Here is a 16,446-nt window from a genome sequence, read left to right on the forward strand (position 1 = left end):
CTACCTGTTTGCCATTTAGAAGGTTCGCTTCATTACCTTGCAGTAATGACACTCATTTCTCATAAAACGTCCAGCAATTTCCAGGAACCAACCATCCAACTTGATGCGGTAAATATGGAAAGAAATGCTTTTAAGTAATAATTGCAGAGCTGAGAGAGAGAGAGAGAACAGTTTGATCCATTAAACATCACTTAATGTGGTTAGTGCTGTGTTGTGTGTAGGAAATTCCAGTTGGACAAGGTAATGACATCATGGAATGTGAGCAGGGCTGGTCTGATAGAGCAGAAGAAATTAGAGAGCTGCCAAGAATGTGCCCCGGAAAAGTCAGAGTCCACTGCTTACATGTCCACTAGGAAAAACAGCCCACCATCAGATGTGGGCCGCCATTAGTCCCAATAGCATAGTGTTTGGCAGGAGCAAGAGAACTGGGAAAGGAATAAATGAAGGAGAGTGAGCTGTTTAAAACCCTGGGTAAGAAACAGCAAATCTTGTGGTTAAGAATATCTCTGTGAAGTTTGAAGTTATTGTTTTTTTTTTATTGGTTTTCAGGGAAAAGGAGGGTTTAAGAAGTGACTTCAGAAAGAGATAGTGCTTCAGAGCTGCCAAACGGATTCAGCTGTTTCGTCTTCATTCCCTTTGTCTATCCTGAAGTGGAAACCTATTGTTGTTTAGTCTGACTGCGTTTCTCCAGCTTATTTTCCTCCCCATGTGGCTGCTTTCCTGGAAGACTTTGCTGGTTGCCATTAGCTATTGTGCTTTTTGAAATCCTAAAAGAGCAGAGGACCCGCCCAGTGAATCAGTTCTTACTGTAATGATGGGGCTAAAATAAGACACTTCCAACTGGACTGACAGAGAGTTGGAGGGGACAAAGAGTAAGAGTACATGATGGCATGGTTATTGTGGTAAAAACCTTTGTTGTTAAATTGGGCATAACGCAATATGGTTCATGCTATGCATCCATCACCAGGATTGTAAATTTATACAAAGAGAAAGAGGGAGAGGAATGGGAAAGACACGGAGCCCAAAAGTAAATTAGACTTGCCACAAGACAGAACCTCAGTCTTCTGTCCAGCATCCACAGTGGCAACGGTCTCTAGAGGCACGCAAGCAAGTCTTAAAAGAGAAACCAGGAAGAAAAAAAAGACATCTAGCACCAACGCATTGAATCTCTGGACTGTATCTTTAGAGATTCTGGTGTCAGAGTCACTGGGTTAAAGCACAGCTAGATTTGATCTCCAGGTCTTTGTGGTCTTGGAGTAAGGCTGTAGTGTTTTCACAGGAGGAAAAGAAGGGTGATGGGTTCATGCAGCCCCAAATGTACTCCTCATTCCTAGACTTTGCTTCTGCATGCAGCTGGCGATAGTGCTAAATGCAATTGAAACAAGCACTGGGCCAAAGGAAGTATACAGTTACTATATTCAACTGGAGATGCACAGCATTCGTGGAACTGGGATAAGTCTGGAATATTGGCTCATGATTGGCTCTAATTGACTGGGATATTCACCATCATGGATAGTCAGTTTTGACATAAACCACAGCAGCAAAGAACTCAGTCTGTCTGTGGGGTGTTCTCTCTCTCTAACATAGTGAGAGAATTCATCATCCTTTCTAATCATGGAGACCCGTGATTAGCATCCCATATTTAGGTTTCACTCAATTTTAGGTTTGTACAAAATGTGATATGCCTGGAGGTTGTAATGTAATTGCACTTCCATGAGGTTTTCTTGGCTAAATCTAACCATTTGATGATATACTCTATCAAATGAGTACATATGGTGCTTTTAAATTACCGATGTTGAATGTTTGATTAATTCCAACAATTATTCCAACAGTTTCTGCACTTTCTGTACTTTTAAAGTAATCACTATTTATTCCTGCCAGAGAATTCAGCAGCCATCTCATTTACTAAATTTGAAGAGAGCTGATTCATGTGAGAGATTTATCTTAAGCCAAGCATACATTACAAGACTGAAGCTTGTCGCCCATTCATGTTTTTAGTCTGCACAGAAAGCCCCGGGTTGTAGCCAACTCTCAGTACGTGCCCATTCCAGACAGTCTTCTATAGTCTATAGTATAAGCAGTTGTGAGACATGTTGTGACTAGTCACAAATGCTACAACAGATTTCAGACTGTTTTGTAATTTGGCTGACTAGTCAGGTGTGTGCACTGTCCTTAGTACTGAGAAACAATGAACAACAAGCATATGTGAGAGAAAGGTAAGGAAGAGCAGGATCCAAAAAAAGATGCTATCATGGCTTTCCAAATCTCCCCAATCACTGAATGAATTTCAGAATCATATCAACAGTTGGGGAGGACAGTGATCCCCTACTAGACCCTTTTCACATGATGTCAGGTAACTTCTGTTCTGACTCGAAGTGCTGTGTGCTTACTTCCGCCAGCATAGTAGAATGCTAGCACCACCACCATGGAGAGTAACACTTTATTTCGATGATCCACTTTAGACATTCTATTAACTATAAGTAGCTTTGCAACTACATGTAAACTAACTCTGATTAGAGTATTAGTAGACTGTTTGCATCCCATAATAGTCAAACATACAGATGGTACAACTAGAGTCACAGAAGCAGAAGACCTGAGAGTAGGTGAAGTTCATGCAGATATGAAGGTGCTAGATTATGAAGAGCCTTATAAGTGAAAAGTAAAATCTTAAATTGAATCCGATATTTAGCTGGAAGCTACTGGAGGTACCTTAAAACTGGAGAAATATGCTCAATCAGTGGTGTTCATATAATGATCCGGGCTGCTGAAGCTGGACCATTTGAAGTTTGTACAGAAGTTTCTGTAAAACATTGAGAAGAGAATTACAATAGTCAGTACGAGATGTGATTAATGCATGCACAGCAGTACTATTAGCAGAAAGAGATTATTATTTCACAAATGATAATATTCTGACTGTGTAATGTTATTTACATGTGCCTCAAAAGATACGTAAAGTGCTGTCAAGGATGACACCCAGACTCTTAAACTGAAGGGAAGGAGAGATAACAGTCGATAGTCAGTGTAAAACTTTCACAGTTTTGCAGAATAACATTTCAGTCTTCTCACTATTAACCTTAAATAAATTACATGTAAACCATGATTTAATTTCAGATAAACAAAGCAAAAGATAGGTAATGTTGAATTAAGCTTTGAAGACATAGAGCTGGGTGTCATCAGCATAACAATGAAAGTTTATGCCGAATTTATGGAAAATAAACAGAAGAGGACCCAAAACTGAGCCCTGAGGCACACCACTAGTAATCTGAAATGTCTGTGATATGAAACTTTGAATTTGATCGGATAAATACGATCTAAACCAATCAAAAAGAATGCCAGTGATTCCAATGGAAGTCAGCCTCTCCAATAAAATACTGTGAAATGATGTCAAAAGCTGTGCTTAAATCGAGAAGAATGAGTACTGATAAAAGGTTAGTAGAATAAGTTGACATGTAGTTAGAATTGAATTGAATTGAATGTAGTTACAAAGTTACTTATAGTCAGTAGAATGTTGGGGGACCATCAAAATAAAGAGTTGGCAGATATTAAGCAGACAAGTCTCTAAGTGACAGCAGTTCTAATGACTGCTAGCTGACATGAAGTTGCAGAGTTACTTATAGTTAGTAGAATTTCAAAAGTGGACCACCGAAATAAAGTGTTACTGCATGGAGTTTTCCCAGTCCCTTCTACATCTGCCACAAATCCTGCCAGAGGATGGCTGCAGCACCTACTCTCGTCTACGTTCAAGGCAAGTTGTTTGGCATATCAACAATATAACTTTAAGATTACATGAAGAGAGTTTTTACTATTATAAAAACATGGATTTCAGAGCATTAGCAGAACTGAAGGTAACAGAATAAACAAAACAGACATTTTTTTTGTCCTTTTTAATTTAATACCACATAGCATATACAACGGACATAAAATATTAATCATACAAGAATACACAAATAATGGAAAAAGGAAAACGAGAAAGAAAAAGTAGGCTCTACATGTATATTCAAATTAAGAGGAATTTGGAGTCATTAAAAAAGGAGTCATTGTAGATGGCTATAGTCCTAGCTTTAAAGCTTAAATGTCTTTCCCAATGTTTCAAAATAAAGCTTTGTTTCGTTCTTGAATTGTATAATATTAAGTTTCCTCCCAGACCACTTTCATTTATGCATGTGAAACTTGCCATATAATTTGAGAAGATTTAATATATAAATATGGATCCTGATGATGTCTTTTTTCCCATAGTAAAAAAAAATAGCATCACTTCATCATTGTTGTACAACTCAATTCAGTGACGTTATATGTTGAAGTTGTGGCTAGCTAGCCTACTTTCCCAACCATCTAGTTACAGAATGTTGAAGCTAGAGTAGGCAATGCTTTTCATTTAAAAAAAAAAAAAAAAAAAAAAAAAAAAAAAACTTGTTGTTATACATCCTGATAGCAATCAATAATAGAAGCAACGTTCCCAACCCTGTTCCTGGAGGCATACCAACAGTACACATTTTGGATATCTCCCTTATCTAACCCATCTATTTCAGGTCCTAGAGTCTCTACTAACAAGCTAGTGAGTTTAATAATGTGTATTTGATTAGGAAGAGTTCAAAAATCTGTTGTGCCTTTAGGAATAGGGTTGGGAAACACTGCCATAATTGATTCACGTAGTTCATGATTAGTTGTGTGAGGTGCACATCAACAAAACTGTCTTTAAATGTGCACAAGATGACGACTTTCAGTCTTATAGTGTGTTTTATATAACAAAGGAGGGTCAGTTTGTGTGAGGTTTGGGAATTTAGTATTTTGGGAAGAAGTGTTGTCATATAGAGACAGAGATGAAGGTGCAGGACGTGTAATTGTCTGGGATGTATATTTTGTGGCTCTGTGTGTCATATGTTTGATGTGTACATGTGAAGAGTACTCATTTTGGATGTCTCAAGAGAGACTGCTCCTGGGTGGGCAGAAATAATCTGTAATAAACACTGAGCAGACAGACGTGACGCAAAATCAGCACAAATACAAGATGACAGCACTGCAAACAAACATGACAAGGATGTGCCCAACACATGCAGAATTTTCCCACTGCTTTGTGTGACCTATAATGATTTATCAGACAGTCATAAAATGAACATATTTCCCTGAGACTCACATCTTTCACATACCTCAAAGAACCTTCATACATCTGTTTAAACACAGCAGACTTGATTGAAAAATCCGTTTTGGTTCTCTTAAAGGTTTTCCCACAGCACTGTTTGTTGAATTACTGAGGACTAGATTTTTGTTTGGTCTGGTCATTTGTGCTTGCACTCATGTGGTCCGGTTGATAGACTTTGGCCAATTCAGGCAGAAAGAAGTGCTGAGGTTCACTTTGTAGAGTTACGGCCCTATTGACTCAGGCCGTCAGATTTGATAGAGGAGTGTTTCGGTTCGCTGCTCAAGCTTGAAAAACACATTACATCCACCCCGAAGTCTTCCTCTTCCTCATCGTCTGGCAGTTCAGAAAGAGAAACACTATTATGAAAAAACATTGGGCTTCATTGGGTCCATTCATCCCGTAAAACCACATGAAGTATGTGTCTATGTCAGAACAGACTGTTTGACACACAAACTTGACAGATTCTCTATGTACTCAGTGTCTGGCCATGGTTGGCACACCATGCTGACAGCTTAGACCTGTAGGCATCATACTTTTATGATTGCACACACAAACACGCATGCGATCTCCTTCACTTTCCAGAAACACCTCAGTGTCAATATCATAAACCCTTAGCTCTCTAAGAGGAGGTCTTGCCAGTGACCATGTTACCCTCAAGTAGACTCATAAATCCAATGGAGAGAGGGTACGTATTTAAAAAAGAAAAAAAGAAAGAAAGCCTTGGAGACAGTGCCACGCACCCTTGCTCATGAAACTGTTTGTAGGGAAAGATCTCCTTTTGTGTCTTTCCATAAGTTGAAGGATAAATGTCTGGGAGTGTTCGAGTTTTAGATTGTTTTTCCAGAGTGTTGCTGTGTAATTTGGCTAAATGGGCTTTGCCCTACATTTAAAACAATCCAGTAAAGAATGTCATTGCTGGAAAGTAAACAAGCTGATGCACTCACAAGCATACAATCAACCCTAATTACTATTTAGGAGAAAGGACATACTACTCACCTGAAAAAGTAGTAATGGCTGGGTGTTAGCGTCAAATGACTGCTCTTAACTATGAGGGCAGTAGGCATTTTTAACACATATTCTGCACACTGTGGTATCTGTGTTTAGCTCTTCGGCTTGTGAGTGGTCTGAAACGGACCTATGGGGCCCCAGTGGCAGCTGCCCACATTCACTGCCCACTAAATAAAAAAGAACGAGAGGACGTTTATGGGGTGTTTGTCGTGTTGCCCAGAAGCTGAATGTCCTTTAAACCATCTGGAAGTCAGTGTGATGTCACACCCTGGGCCTCTAAGAAATATGATAATGCTACATAAGTAAAATAGCTCAGCAGAAGGAGAAAATGTAGAAAACATTTTGTTCATATGCATTTATGATAGGACTACTCAGTTGACAAAATGATATTAGCCTTGCAATTCTGAAGTTATGTTTTAAAAACGAGCACACTGTAAAAAATATTCTGTAGTTTTTACAAAATAATTTTGGCAGCTGTGGTTGCCAGAATAATTTTGTAAAAAATACAGAAAAACTGTAAACACATTTACAGAACAAACTGTCAATTTTACAGTATAAAACTGTAATTTACAAACAAGAAAATTTGAATGTAAACAAGTAAATTCAACAATGCACACTACTACTAAAATCTGTTTTGTACCTTTAACATATACTGACAACCACCATAATAATGCAGGTGGTAAAAGAAAAAGCCACATGAAGAATCAGAGTTCATCACAAATAGCTTTTCCACTGGTTGAAGTATATACTAATGTAAAGAGGGTGCAAAGAGTCATTCACGCAAACACAAAACACCATCATGGTAACCCACAACACTTAAATAATGCAATAAACATTCATTAAACAACAGAAGATGTAACATAAAACCCTAATGTACATAACTGATAACAAAAACTATTAAGAAACATGATTTTTTAAACAAAATACTTTCAAATGTGGAGTGTCACAAAGGGAATTGTGGGAATATCAGTTTACAGTTTTTGACTGTAAATTAAACATTGATTTGTTCTTTTTTACTTCTAAAAATTGTAAAATTTACAGCATTTTACTGTGAAAATTACATAAAATGTCTGGTAAGAGCTTTTACAGTTTTTCCCTGTATATAGTACGGGAACTTACTGTTAACCTATTTACAATTTTTTTTCTGTAGCGTTTTTACAATATTTTACTGTTAAAATCACATTAATTTTTTACAGTGCAGCATACCTAGATGACTTTTTTTTTTTTTTAAGCAATTCACTTTCAAACAAAGCTGTCTCAAATTGTAGGTAGTAGGGGTGTGACGAGATCTCATGCCAAAAGATCTCGCAAGATTAAAATGTGATGAGATTATCTCGTGAAATTGCCATGATGGAGTGTGAGGGTGAAATTAGGATAGAATATGCCACCATTACATTTACATTACACCTCTAATGTCATTTTGCTTTTTATAGAAATAAATATAATTTGTACGTAGTGCAGCAGGAATCACAGTTCACTGATCACATGACAAGAGTAAGTGACAGGATGACTGACGAGACCATGGCAGAGGATTCGTTGCACGTTGAGCCTAAGCGCCTGATAAATGTCTTATCTTTGTTGAATGTGCGCTCAGCAGCACCACCACTCCTTATTTAGACAGTACGCGCGATCCCAAAACTGAAAGCGAAAGTAAAACGCGAGTGCGCATTCAAACGTGATTTCAATAACCCGCATTTTGAAAGCGGCTCGCTGATGCATGCAAATTTCTCCCAATATGAAAGCTATCTTAGGCTGGGCTGTGTAGTTGTAACCATCTCTCAGCTCTGTATCATGCTTGAAGAAAAATTGGTGTCTATTTGCACTTTGAATATTAAGAGAGTACTTTGATTATGGTTGCACTTAAGACTTAAGAGAAAACTGTGTTATTCATTTGTATTAATACTTTTTATTTCTATAATCAGTTTGTGGAAAGGAGTTCAGTTAGGAGATCAAAAGTTGTAGAAGCTCATAAATCATGTACAGCAAGGTCTGAAGAGACTCATATGAAATCATACAGGAGAGAAGCCAGTCAGTTGAGTTTGTGGCAAAACATTTTACAGTGCTTGAGTATTGTTGTCTTTTACTGCATATGATAATTCATACTCAGAAGGTAGAACTGACATGGCATTCACTACAATATGATTAGTTAAAACATTTCAAATGCACCTGCAGACTATTTTTATGGTCATGTATTTCATCAGTGAGGATTTCTTAAAAATACTGTGTAAAAGTCTTGTCTTGTTCTTGTGAACTCAATCTTGTGTCTCGTCTCATGAGCTAACTGTCTCGTCACACCCCTAGTAGGTAGTGGAATTATTACCTTTTAAGACAACTCGTTATTGCCGGAATTTAAGGCTACATTGCACTGTATCCATAATGGATAAGTCAATCCTATGACATGTTGCAATGTTCTCAGCAAATGACAACATTTTCAGTCAAGATTCAGAAAATCTGCACTATAAAGTATTGGTAGGAAAAGTTAAATATAACAAATCTAACCAGTATTTGAGTATGTTACATATTTTTGGAGTAGCCTATCAACTTGTTAGCTTAGCCACATGCGATCATATGATCAGTTAATGTTCTGTTTTTATTAGGATGCTGTTTATGTAGGCTCCTTCCCATGTAGGCAACAGACGGTGAGTCAGCTGTCCTGGATTTTCAGAGACAGTACAAGTATGTGAGCTTCTTTAAAAAAATAAAGAGAAAGTTGTGTTTACCAGTGGGGAACCTCATGAGTCCAGACATTTTTAATTGGGGGCATGTCAATTTAAGAATAATGGCAGAAGCAAACTGCTATTCTTAATTAGTAAGTTTTAATTGTGAATGTTGACAGTACAATTAGTTGAAGAACAGCAGAAACACTGCAGCTAATGCTAGATCATTCTCTGAGGCAGCATGAGAAGCCTAAATTAGTCACCCAATGTGTTATTTTAGAAAAGAAAGAAATTAAATTACCTAAATGATTGTTTTATTTCACCCAACTTCCAAACTTATACACATTACTTTAAGACAGCATAAATCTAGGTGCTTAGCATGGCTAGAACCTAAAAGACTGTTTTTGTCTTGAAGTTTACCTTACACAAAGTACTTATTGAATACCCCCCATCCATAACATATAGGCATATAAACACACACTGTTATTTTAATAGGACAACACCTTGTCTTCTCTTGACTTTGTTTCTCATCATTTTCTCCATTAGTACTTTTCCATGTGTCAAAATAGGGTCTGAGTCACCAGTTCATCTTTTCCCCAATGAGCTTTCCGTGCCGGTCCAGCTGTGGTGAAACGCCTCTCACTGAAGATACACTGAAGGCCTTCTAATCACTCTTACCAGTCCCACAATACATTAGAAGGGGAGTTGAGTGAATGCAGGGCTCACTTAGAGGGTGAGCATTTCTTAAAACATCTGAAATGTCTACATTGCTCCTCTCACATGCCTGATGTCATGTCTCAGTTTCAGACCTCCGATTTTTCTTTCCAAACCAGAAAGATCTGAATGTTCTCAACCACTTTATTACTGAATGTACTAAGACTAAACAAACCCAATCATAGTCAGAGAATTTGTTTGATTTCTGAATATAGCATATGAATAAAAAAGAAGGTTGGGTTTCTGGGATAGTATTACAAGAGATATTGTTTCTGTCTTTAAGGACAACTCTTAACAAGACCAGCACTGACCAGCACAAATTCCAGGTCAAGCAGGTGCAATGCCTAGCTGGTGAATATACTATAGTTAAAAATCCTGGTAGGAACACCAGGATATGCTTTAGACTAGTATCCAAAACATATGGAACTTGTTTCCGACAATTAAATAAAAAATAAAAAAGGTAATTGCGACTTTTTACCTCACAATTCTGACTTTTTCTCAGAATTGCGAGATATAAAGTCAGAAATGCATGAAATAAAGTCTGAATTTGGAGTTATAAAGTCAGAATTGCGAGTTATAAAGTCAGAATTGCGTGATGACTTTCAATTGTGACTTTATAACACGTAATTCTGACTTTATAACTCGCAATGGCGAGTTTAAATCTCACAAATCTGAGAAAAAAAGTCAGAACTGCGAGTTTAGATCTCACATTTCTGACTTTTATAAGACTAAATTGAGTTTATATCATGTAATTCTGACTTTATACCTCGCAATTGAGTTTATATCACAATTCTGAGAAAAAAAAAAAATTCAAAATTGTGTCATAACTCACAATTGTGACTTTATAACACGCATTTCTGACTTTATAACTTGCAATTGCGAGTTTAAATCTTGCAATTCTGAGGAAAAAAAGTCAGAATTGTGAGATACAAACTCTCAACTGAGAGAAAAAAGTCAGAATTGTGAGATAAAAAGTAGCAATTACCTTTTTTATTTTTTTTTTTATTTAGTGGTGGAAACAAGTTTCCATAAAAACATTCTAGTCATTTCAGTAGGCTATGAAGATTTTTTCTTCTTCTAAATAGTGGTATGAATGGCTGTGCCATAAACTGCAGAATATTTTCAATACCTAAACTCCAGCCTGTAGTCTGCTGTGTTGAATGGTTGGCACTGGTTTGTGAGCACCAGTTTTTATTCTGCCAGCTGCTAAACAAGACACTCCACCTTGATGCAGAAAACAGGCTGGTTCCAGTCGATGATGACTCTTGAGACCTAGATTTACCTCCATTCAGCCCCATAATAAATGTGTGAAAGTGTAATTGGAAAAATAGAAAGGGTATTTGTGTGTCTAGATTTCTTCTTAGACATAAACAGATGGGTGGCCAAGTTTCTCATGTGGTCAGGCCTGCACTTGTGTAATCATTATCTGTCAGCGGGCACTGCAGTTAGAGGGACACGTCAGTTGACTTATGCCGGGTTCAGACTACACAATATTTTTGTCTGTTATGATAGTCACTGTGTCAGATTATGCGATTTTGACTTTTAAAGGATTAGTTCACTTCAGAATTAAAATTTCCTGATAATTTACTCACCCCCATGTCTTCCAAGATGTTTATGTCTTTCTTTCTTCAGTCAAAAAGAAATTATGGTTTTTGAGGAAAACATTCCAGGATTTTTCTCCATATGGTGGACTTCACTGGGGTTGAAGGTCCAAATGTCAGTTTCAGTGCAGCTTCAAAGAGCTCTACATGATCCCAGACGAGGAATAAGGGTCTTATCTAGAGAAACGATCAGTCATTTTCTACAAAAGAAAAAAAAAAAATGTATATAATTTTTAACCACAAATGCTCGTCTTGCACTGCTCTGCGATGCGCCATGTATTATGTAATCATGTTGGAAATTCACACATGACGTAAGTCGTTTATGAATCACCACATCACCCTACATCAAAAAACATATTGTGCCAAATTCAGGCCAATATCGTGTAGTCTGAACCAGGCATTACACATTCAACAACGACTCTCTGGTATTTCCTTCACAAACCATGATTTCCTGTCTTTGACCTTAAATGGGCATCTTGAATGCACCTTGAATGTTAGTAGCTGTTTCAAACAGCTGTCTTTACAAATTAAACATCTTTAGGTAAGCCATTCATAGTCTGATTTCATGAAAAGTGGACCTATATTTGTCCGAAGAGTTTAGGAAACCCTTTTTTGAAGCTACTGTATCAGCATTTTTGGAATTCCATTTGGTGCCACTAGTGTTGCAAAAACTACACAAAACTATTTTAAAGCTTCACCATCTTGTTGAATGTACAGCGTATCAGAAAAAGAAATAAATCAAGCCAAGTGGCCTGATCTGACTTCGCACTTTCACATTTCACACTGATCGTCTTGACTACAGCTTTCCCTCTCAGCTCTGTTTGATAAGTTATCCTCAGCAAACCTGTAAGTTTATTAGCCTTGCAGGTTTCCTGTGCTGCTGCCCTGCATCAATGTCATCTTTCAGAGTCATGAGCAGGGGGAGAGCGGCCACAAAGGGGTCTTTCTGTAGCTTGCTGCTGCGCTCGTGTCTCTGACCTACATGCCTCCCTCTTTCGCTGCATTTCTCAGCAGCTTCTCAAACCCGCAGACACAGACGGAAACACTGAACAAGTCAGGGATCTCTTCCCAGCAAGCCCCTACTAAGAGATGAAAGATGAAGAGAAGGAAAAAGATCTCACACCTCAACATTAGAGGGCATATCCGCTACTTTCCATCGCCATGGCAACTTTCAAACTTTCTGTAGTTTACTGTGTGGTCTACACTGAAGGTGGATTCACACTGACGTGATTTGCAGTTACAAAGAATCCCAAACTCATTTGCTTTCATTGACAGTCACATGAGAGACAGAAACCGCTGATACAACAGGCATCACTGTACACGTGACTTTGGCTTGTTTTGTTTTTTGTTTTTTATATTTTTGCCATTTTTATGCCTTTATTGGATGGGACAGTATAGAGGAAAGACAGGAAAGCAAAGGGTGGAGAGAAGGGAATGGGATCTGCAAAGGACCTCGAGCCAGGAATCGAACTTGGTCGCTGGAGACGCAGTTGCGCTATATGTCGGAGCGCTGCCCACTAGGCTATCTGCTCCAACGTGACTTTGGCTTGTTTTTTTTATTTATATTTTTTGACATTTTTATGCCTTTATTGGATGGAACAGTATCGAGGATAGACAGGAAAGCACAGGGTGGAGAGAGGGGAACGGGATCAGCAAAGGACCTTGAGCTGGGAATTGAACTCGGTCGCCGGATACGCAGTTGCGCTATGTGTCGGGGCGCTGCCCACGAAGCTATCGGCTTCGACGTGACTTTGGCTTGTTTTTTTGTTTTTTTTATATTTTTGCCATTTTTATGCCTTTATTGGATGGGACAGAATAGAAGAAAGACAGGAAAGCACAGGGAGGAAAGAAGAGAACGGGATCGGCAAAGGACCTCGAGCCGGGAATCGAACTGTAGACTATCTGCTCCGACGAGACTTTGGCTTGTTGATTATATTAAGTGACAGTTTTATTACTTTGTGCCACTCATTTATAGGGCTGTCGCGATAACCGCAATAATGTAATACCGCAATACTGACCAAAGAGGAGTGCAAGTAACTTCCGCAACCGGAATGTTCAAGTTTTTTCTTTTGCATAAGGTGTCAGCGCTGGTCAGTGCATTGAATCAGTGCCATGGTCTCTATGTCGCCGGTCGGTCAAGCCTTGTAAAATGGCTCTCAAAGTTTCAATAAAAAAATCAAAGCTTCTTTAAAAAATTTCAATACCTTGTTTTCTGTTGAATGAACGGTTTAATGACTCACTCAAAGACAGTCCCTTGCCGCCACCTAGTGGTGAAACAATGTAACTATACGGACTGACAGCCTGTCTAGAACGCGCAGAGACGCGCAGTGCTGATACTGGTGAAATATCACTCAGATTTGAGGATTGGAACAAGCTTATTGTCGGGTTTATGTTCTGTTTTGTGGACTCTTATTTTGACAGTCTGTTCTGTTTCCTTTAGTTCCTGTTTCCCCGCTCTGTTTAGTTTCAGTTTCATTAGTTACCGATTATGCACTCGTTTGTTTAGTTACTTATTAGGGGCCGTTCACACAGAACGCGTGTTCCATTCCACTGAGCTACTTTTCCATTGTTTGTCAATGTAAACATGTGCTAGACGGACGTCTTTAACCGTTGTGCTCTCGTCTCACATCATTTGGAATGCATTACACAGCATTCTCGCGCATTACACAGCATTCTAAAACGCGGCACTCAAGTTAAAATAAGTTCAACTTTTAACAAACGCATCTCTAGACTGTTTATCCACCTATTTTTCAGGTTAGAGTGGTCGCGGCCATTTGTAAATTTAATGTGTCTGAGTTCCGGTGTCATTCGCTTCCAGTTATTTTTAGCTGTACAAAACAGCTCGTTATGCTGCTTGATACTGAAAAACTGCTATTTCTTACCATATTATTTTAATGTATTGTCTTAATTATAAACATGCTGGTTTGTAGCTCGAACAGTTTTACAATTTCCTGCACTTTGATATTCTTCTCATTATTTCGCACATTCACAGAAAACACCTTACTTCTGCGTTAAAAAATGAGGTGGATATAGCTCTGTGTTTCAGTTGTTCTTGGTCAGTTCTCATTTATGCATTGTGTTTTGCAGTTTTCCTGAGTGTTTAGATTATTAATAAAGTCTGTTTTGTTTTTTAATCTCTTTCGTCTTCATGCCTGCTGCCCATGTTGTAACACTTATTTATATAGCAAAATAATAATAATTTAAAAATTGAGCCAATAAATTAAATATTGAGCCAATCTAAATCATGCACAGGAAATTACTTCACCACAGCAGCCCTGCTCACTTATACTATTCAGACTTAGCAATCATAATTTAAAGAGTATAAGGTCATCTCTGATTCCAGTTAAAATGATCCAGCTGCATGGAATGAGGAATTAGTTTCAACTCCCTCGAACAATCCTTAAATTATTGCGCAAAAAAATTCCATCATCTCATCAATCTTTCTTAAAGACAAGTTTAAGTGTGTGTCCATGTACTGTAACAGCGATTGCATCAATCTGCAGTTTCTTGCATGAACACTCTGTCAACACTTTCTTTTCTCAGCTGTGATGACTGATTGTATGGAGACATGCATGGTTTGAAAAGCCGTGTGGCATATGATGGACATGCAAGTGTTCACACACACATACTGTATTACATTAGTATGACACGTGGAATGTGCATGTTCCATAACATTAAATCAATGGTGTAAAAAGAAAATGTTCATACTTTTTTTAAAGCTGAAGTGTCTAAATGTTCAGAATGTTCCTAATCTTAATGTGTCTGGATGATATTTTTAGTGCAAAAATCTTTTTTTATTAACAGATTTCAACACAAAGCATTTATTGTCAAATATAAAAAGCTTTTTCTCTTTAAAAAAACATATTTTATTATTTCAACAACTTCAAAATAAGTTAAGAGATTGACCTGGCTGAGACATTTATAAGGAGCAAGAAAGTAAAACATTTGACATCTCTGAGATATTCTCAGTTCAGAAAATAAGGCATATTTTACCTTGTTTTTTTTACAGTAAAAAACACCTTCAGCAAAACTTTAAGGGAAAAAAAAAAAAAAAAAAAAACTTAACCAGAATTAATTTAAAATCCTGTCGTTTCTTGTTGTGCAAACATACAAAATTATATTTATTTTGTTGACCGCATATTCATAGTTTCATATTAATGTAAGTCATGTAACATTACCTTCATGTCTTTAAAAAAACATGGTCATCTGCTACATGGAAGAACTATTGAAGTCATGTTATTTCATTGCCACTAACAGCTCTACAATCTAGATTATTTGACAGTAGTAAAATACATCTAGATTGTTTTTACAGTACTTGAAGCTCACCTTCCTTTTTTTTTTTATACCAATTATCAATGAAACTGAAATAAACTTTTTTTTTTTTATTATTATACTGATGGTAGGAAGCTGACAGTATAATCACTGCTGCCTTGAAATCAAGTTGGAATGATTGTATATATGAGTATTGTTCATATGCACACGTTTATTTATTTTTAACCCAGACTTTGAGTTGAGGGCGTGTCAGTTTGAGAATCCCAGTGGAAGCTAATTAATATTGATCATAAAGTTGAAAGTCTGAATGTTGATGGTACAATTTAATTTTAAGACATTTGCTGTAATGCGCTGTTGATGTAGAATAGCACTAAAGTTTGCCAGAAAGTCATACTAGGATTTTAAAGGGTGACAGGCTTGTGCAAATTTATTCTAATGAGAATGACTTAAATGCAAATAATATTTAAATTACAATTTCCAAACTAGTATATAGAAAGTTTCCAGGAGGCAGCCATTTTGAGTGAACCAAAGCTGTTTAAAGGAAGAGTTACTGATCTCACCTGATTTCTTTGCCAAAGTTATATTAGAAAAATTATGATCAAATCTCTCATATAATTTTGAGTAATGAACGAGGTTTATATGTCTGCTGGAGTGAGTGTGTGTATGTGTGCATCGACTTTATTAAACTTCTGATGAACAGCATTTTCTCTCTCGACAGTAGTAAATGTTTCAAAAGACAGCAAACACAAACAGTCACACAACACATAAACCATGAATAAATCAGTAAAAACAAACGGACAAACAGCTGACACTACACAAACATATCAAGGCCCGTAAATTTCTAGTGTAGAACTGCTAGAACTACCAGGAGTCTAAGGATCTATGAAGGACACTGCTATGTAGCGCGTGCCGTTGGTCGTAGGTAGTCCTTCGTGAAGGTGGGTGAGTCTACCTGGATGCATGAAGCTCCAGCCTTTTCTAGGAGACTCTATGGAGCAATTATATCTGTGAAATCGGCAGCCTCCACCCTGTAATAGAAGGAAATGAGTCGTAA

The 16,446-nt window shown here is 37.5% G+C and overlaps 1 protein-coding gene and 1 long non-coding RNA gene across 3 annotated transcripts in view; one reads left to right on the forward strand and one right to left on the reverse strand.

The window, feature by feature from the left end:
- Positions 1-321: 321 nt before the first annotated feature.
- Positions 322-16,446, forward strand: part of LOC127505720 (uncharacterized) — a 426,197-nt gene continuing 410,072 nt past the window's right edge. Inside the window, exons 1-2 of the long non-coding RNA XR_007927791.1 lie at positions 322-471; positions 550-6,824. This is a non-coding gene — a long non-coding RNA (uncharacterized LOC127505720). The remainder of the gene's footprint in view (positions 472-549; positions 6,825-16,446) is intronic.
- plod2 (procollagen-lysine, 2-oxoglutarate 5-dioxygenase 2) overlaps positions 14,963-16,446 on the reverse strand; it is a 47,817-nt gene continuing 46,333 nt past the window's right edge. For both annotated transcript variants that reach the window (XM_051881454.1, XM_051881453.1), the window contains one exon: positions 14,963-16,420. In XM_051881454.1, the coding sequence (XP_051737414.1) occupies positions 16,265-16,420 (156 nt within the window). In that variant the 3' untranslated portion in view covers positions 14,963-16,264. The remainder of the gene's footprint in view (positions 16,421-16,446) is intronic.

This window comes from Ctenopharyngodon idella, chromosome 23 (genome assembly GCF_019924925.1).
Source record: "Ctenopharyngodon idella isolate HZGC_01 chromosome 23, HZGC01, whole genome shotgun sequence".
Classification (NCBI taxonomy): domain Eukaryota; kingdom Metazoa; phylum Chordata; class Actinopteri; order Cypriniformes; family Xenocyprididae; genus Ctenopharyngodon; species Ctenopharyngodon idella.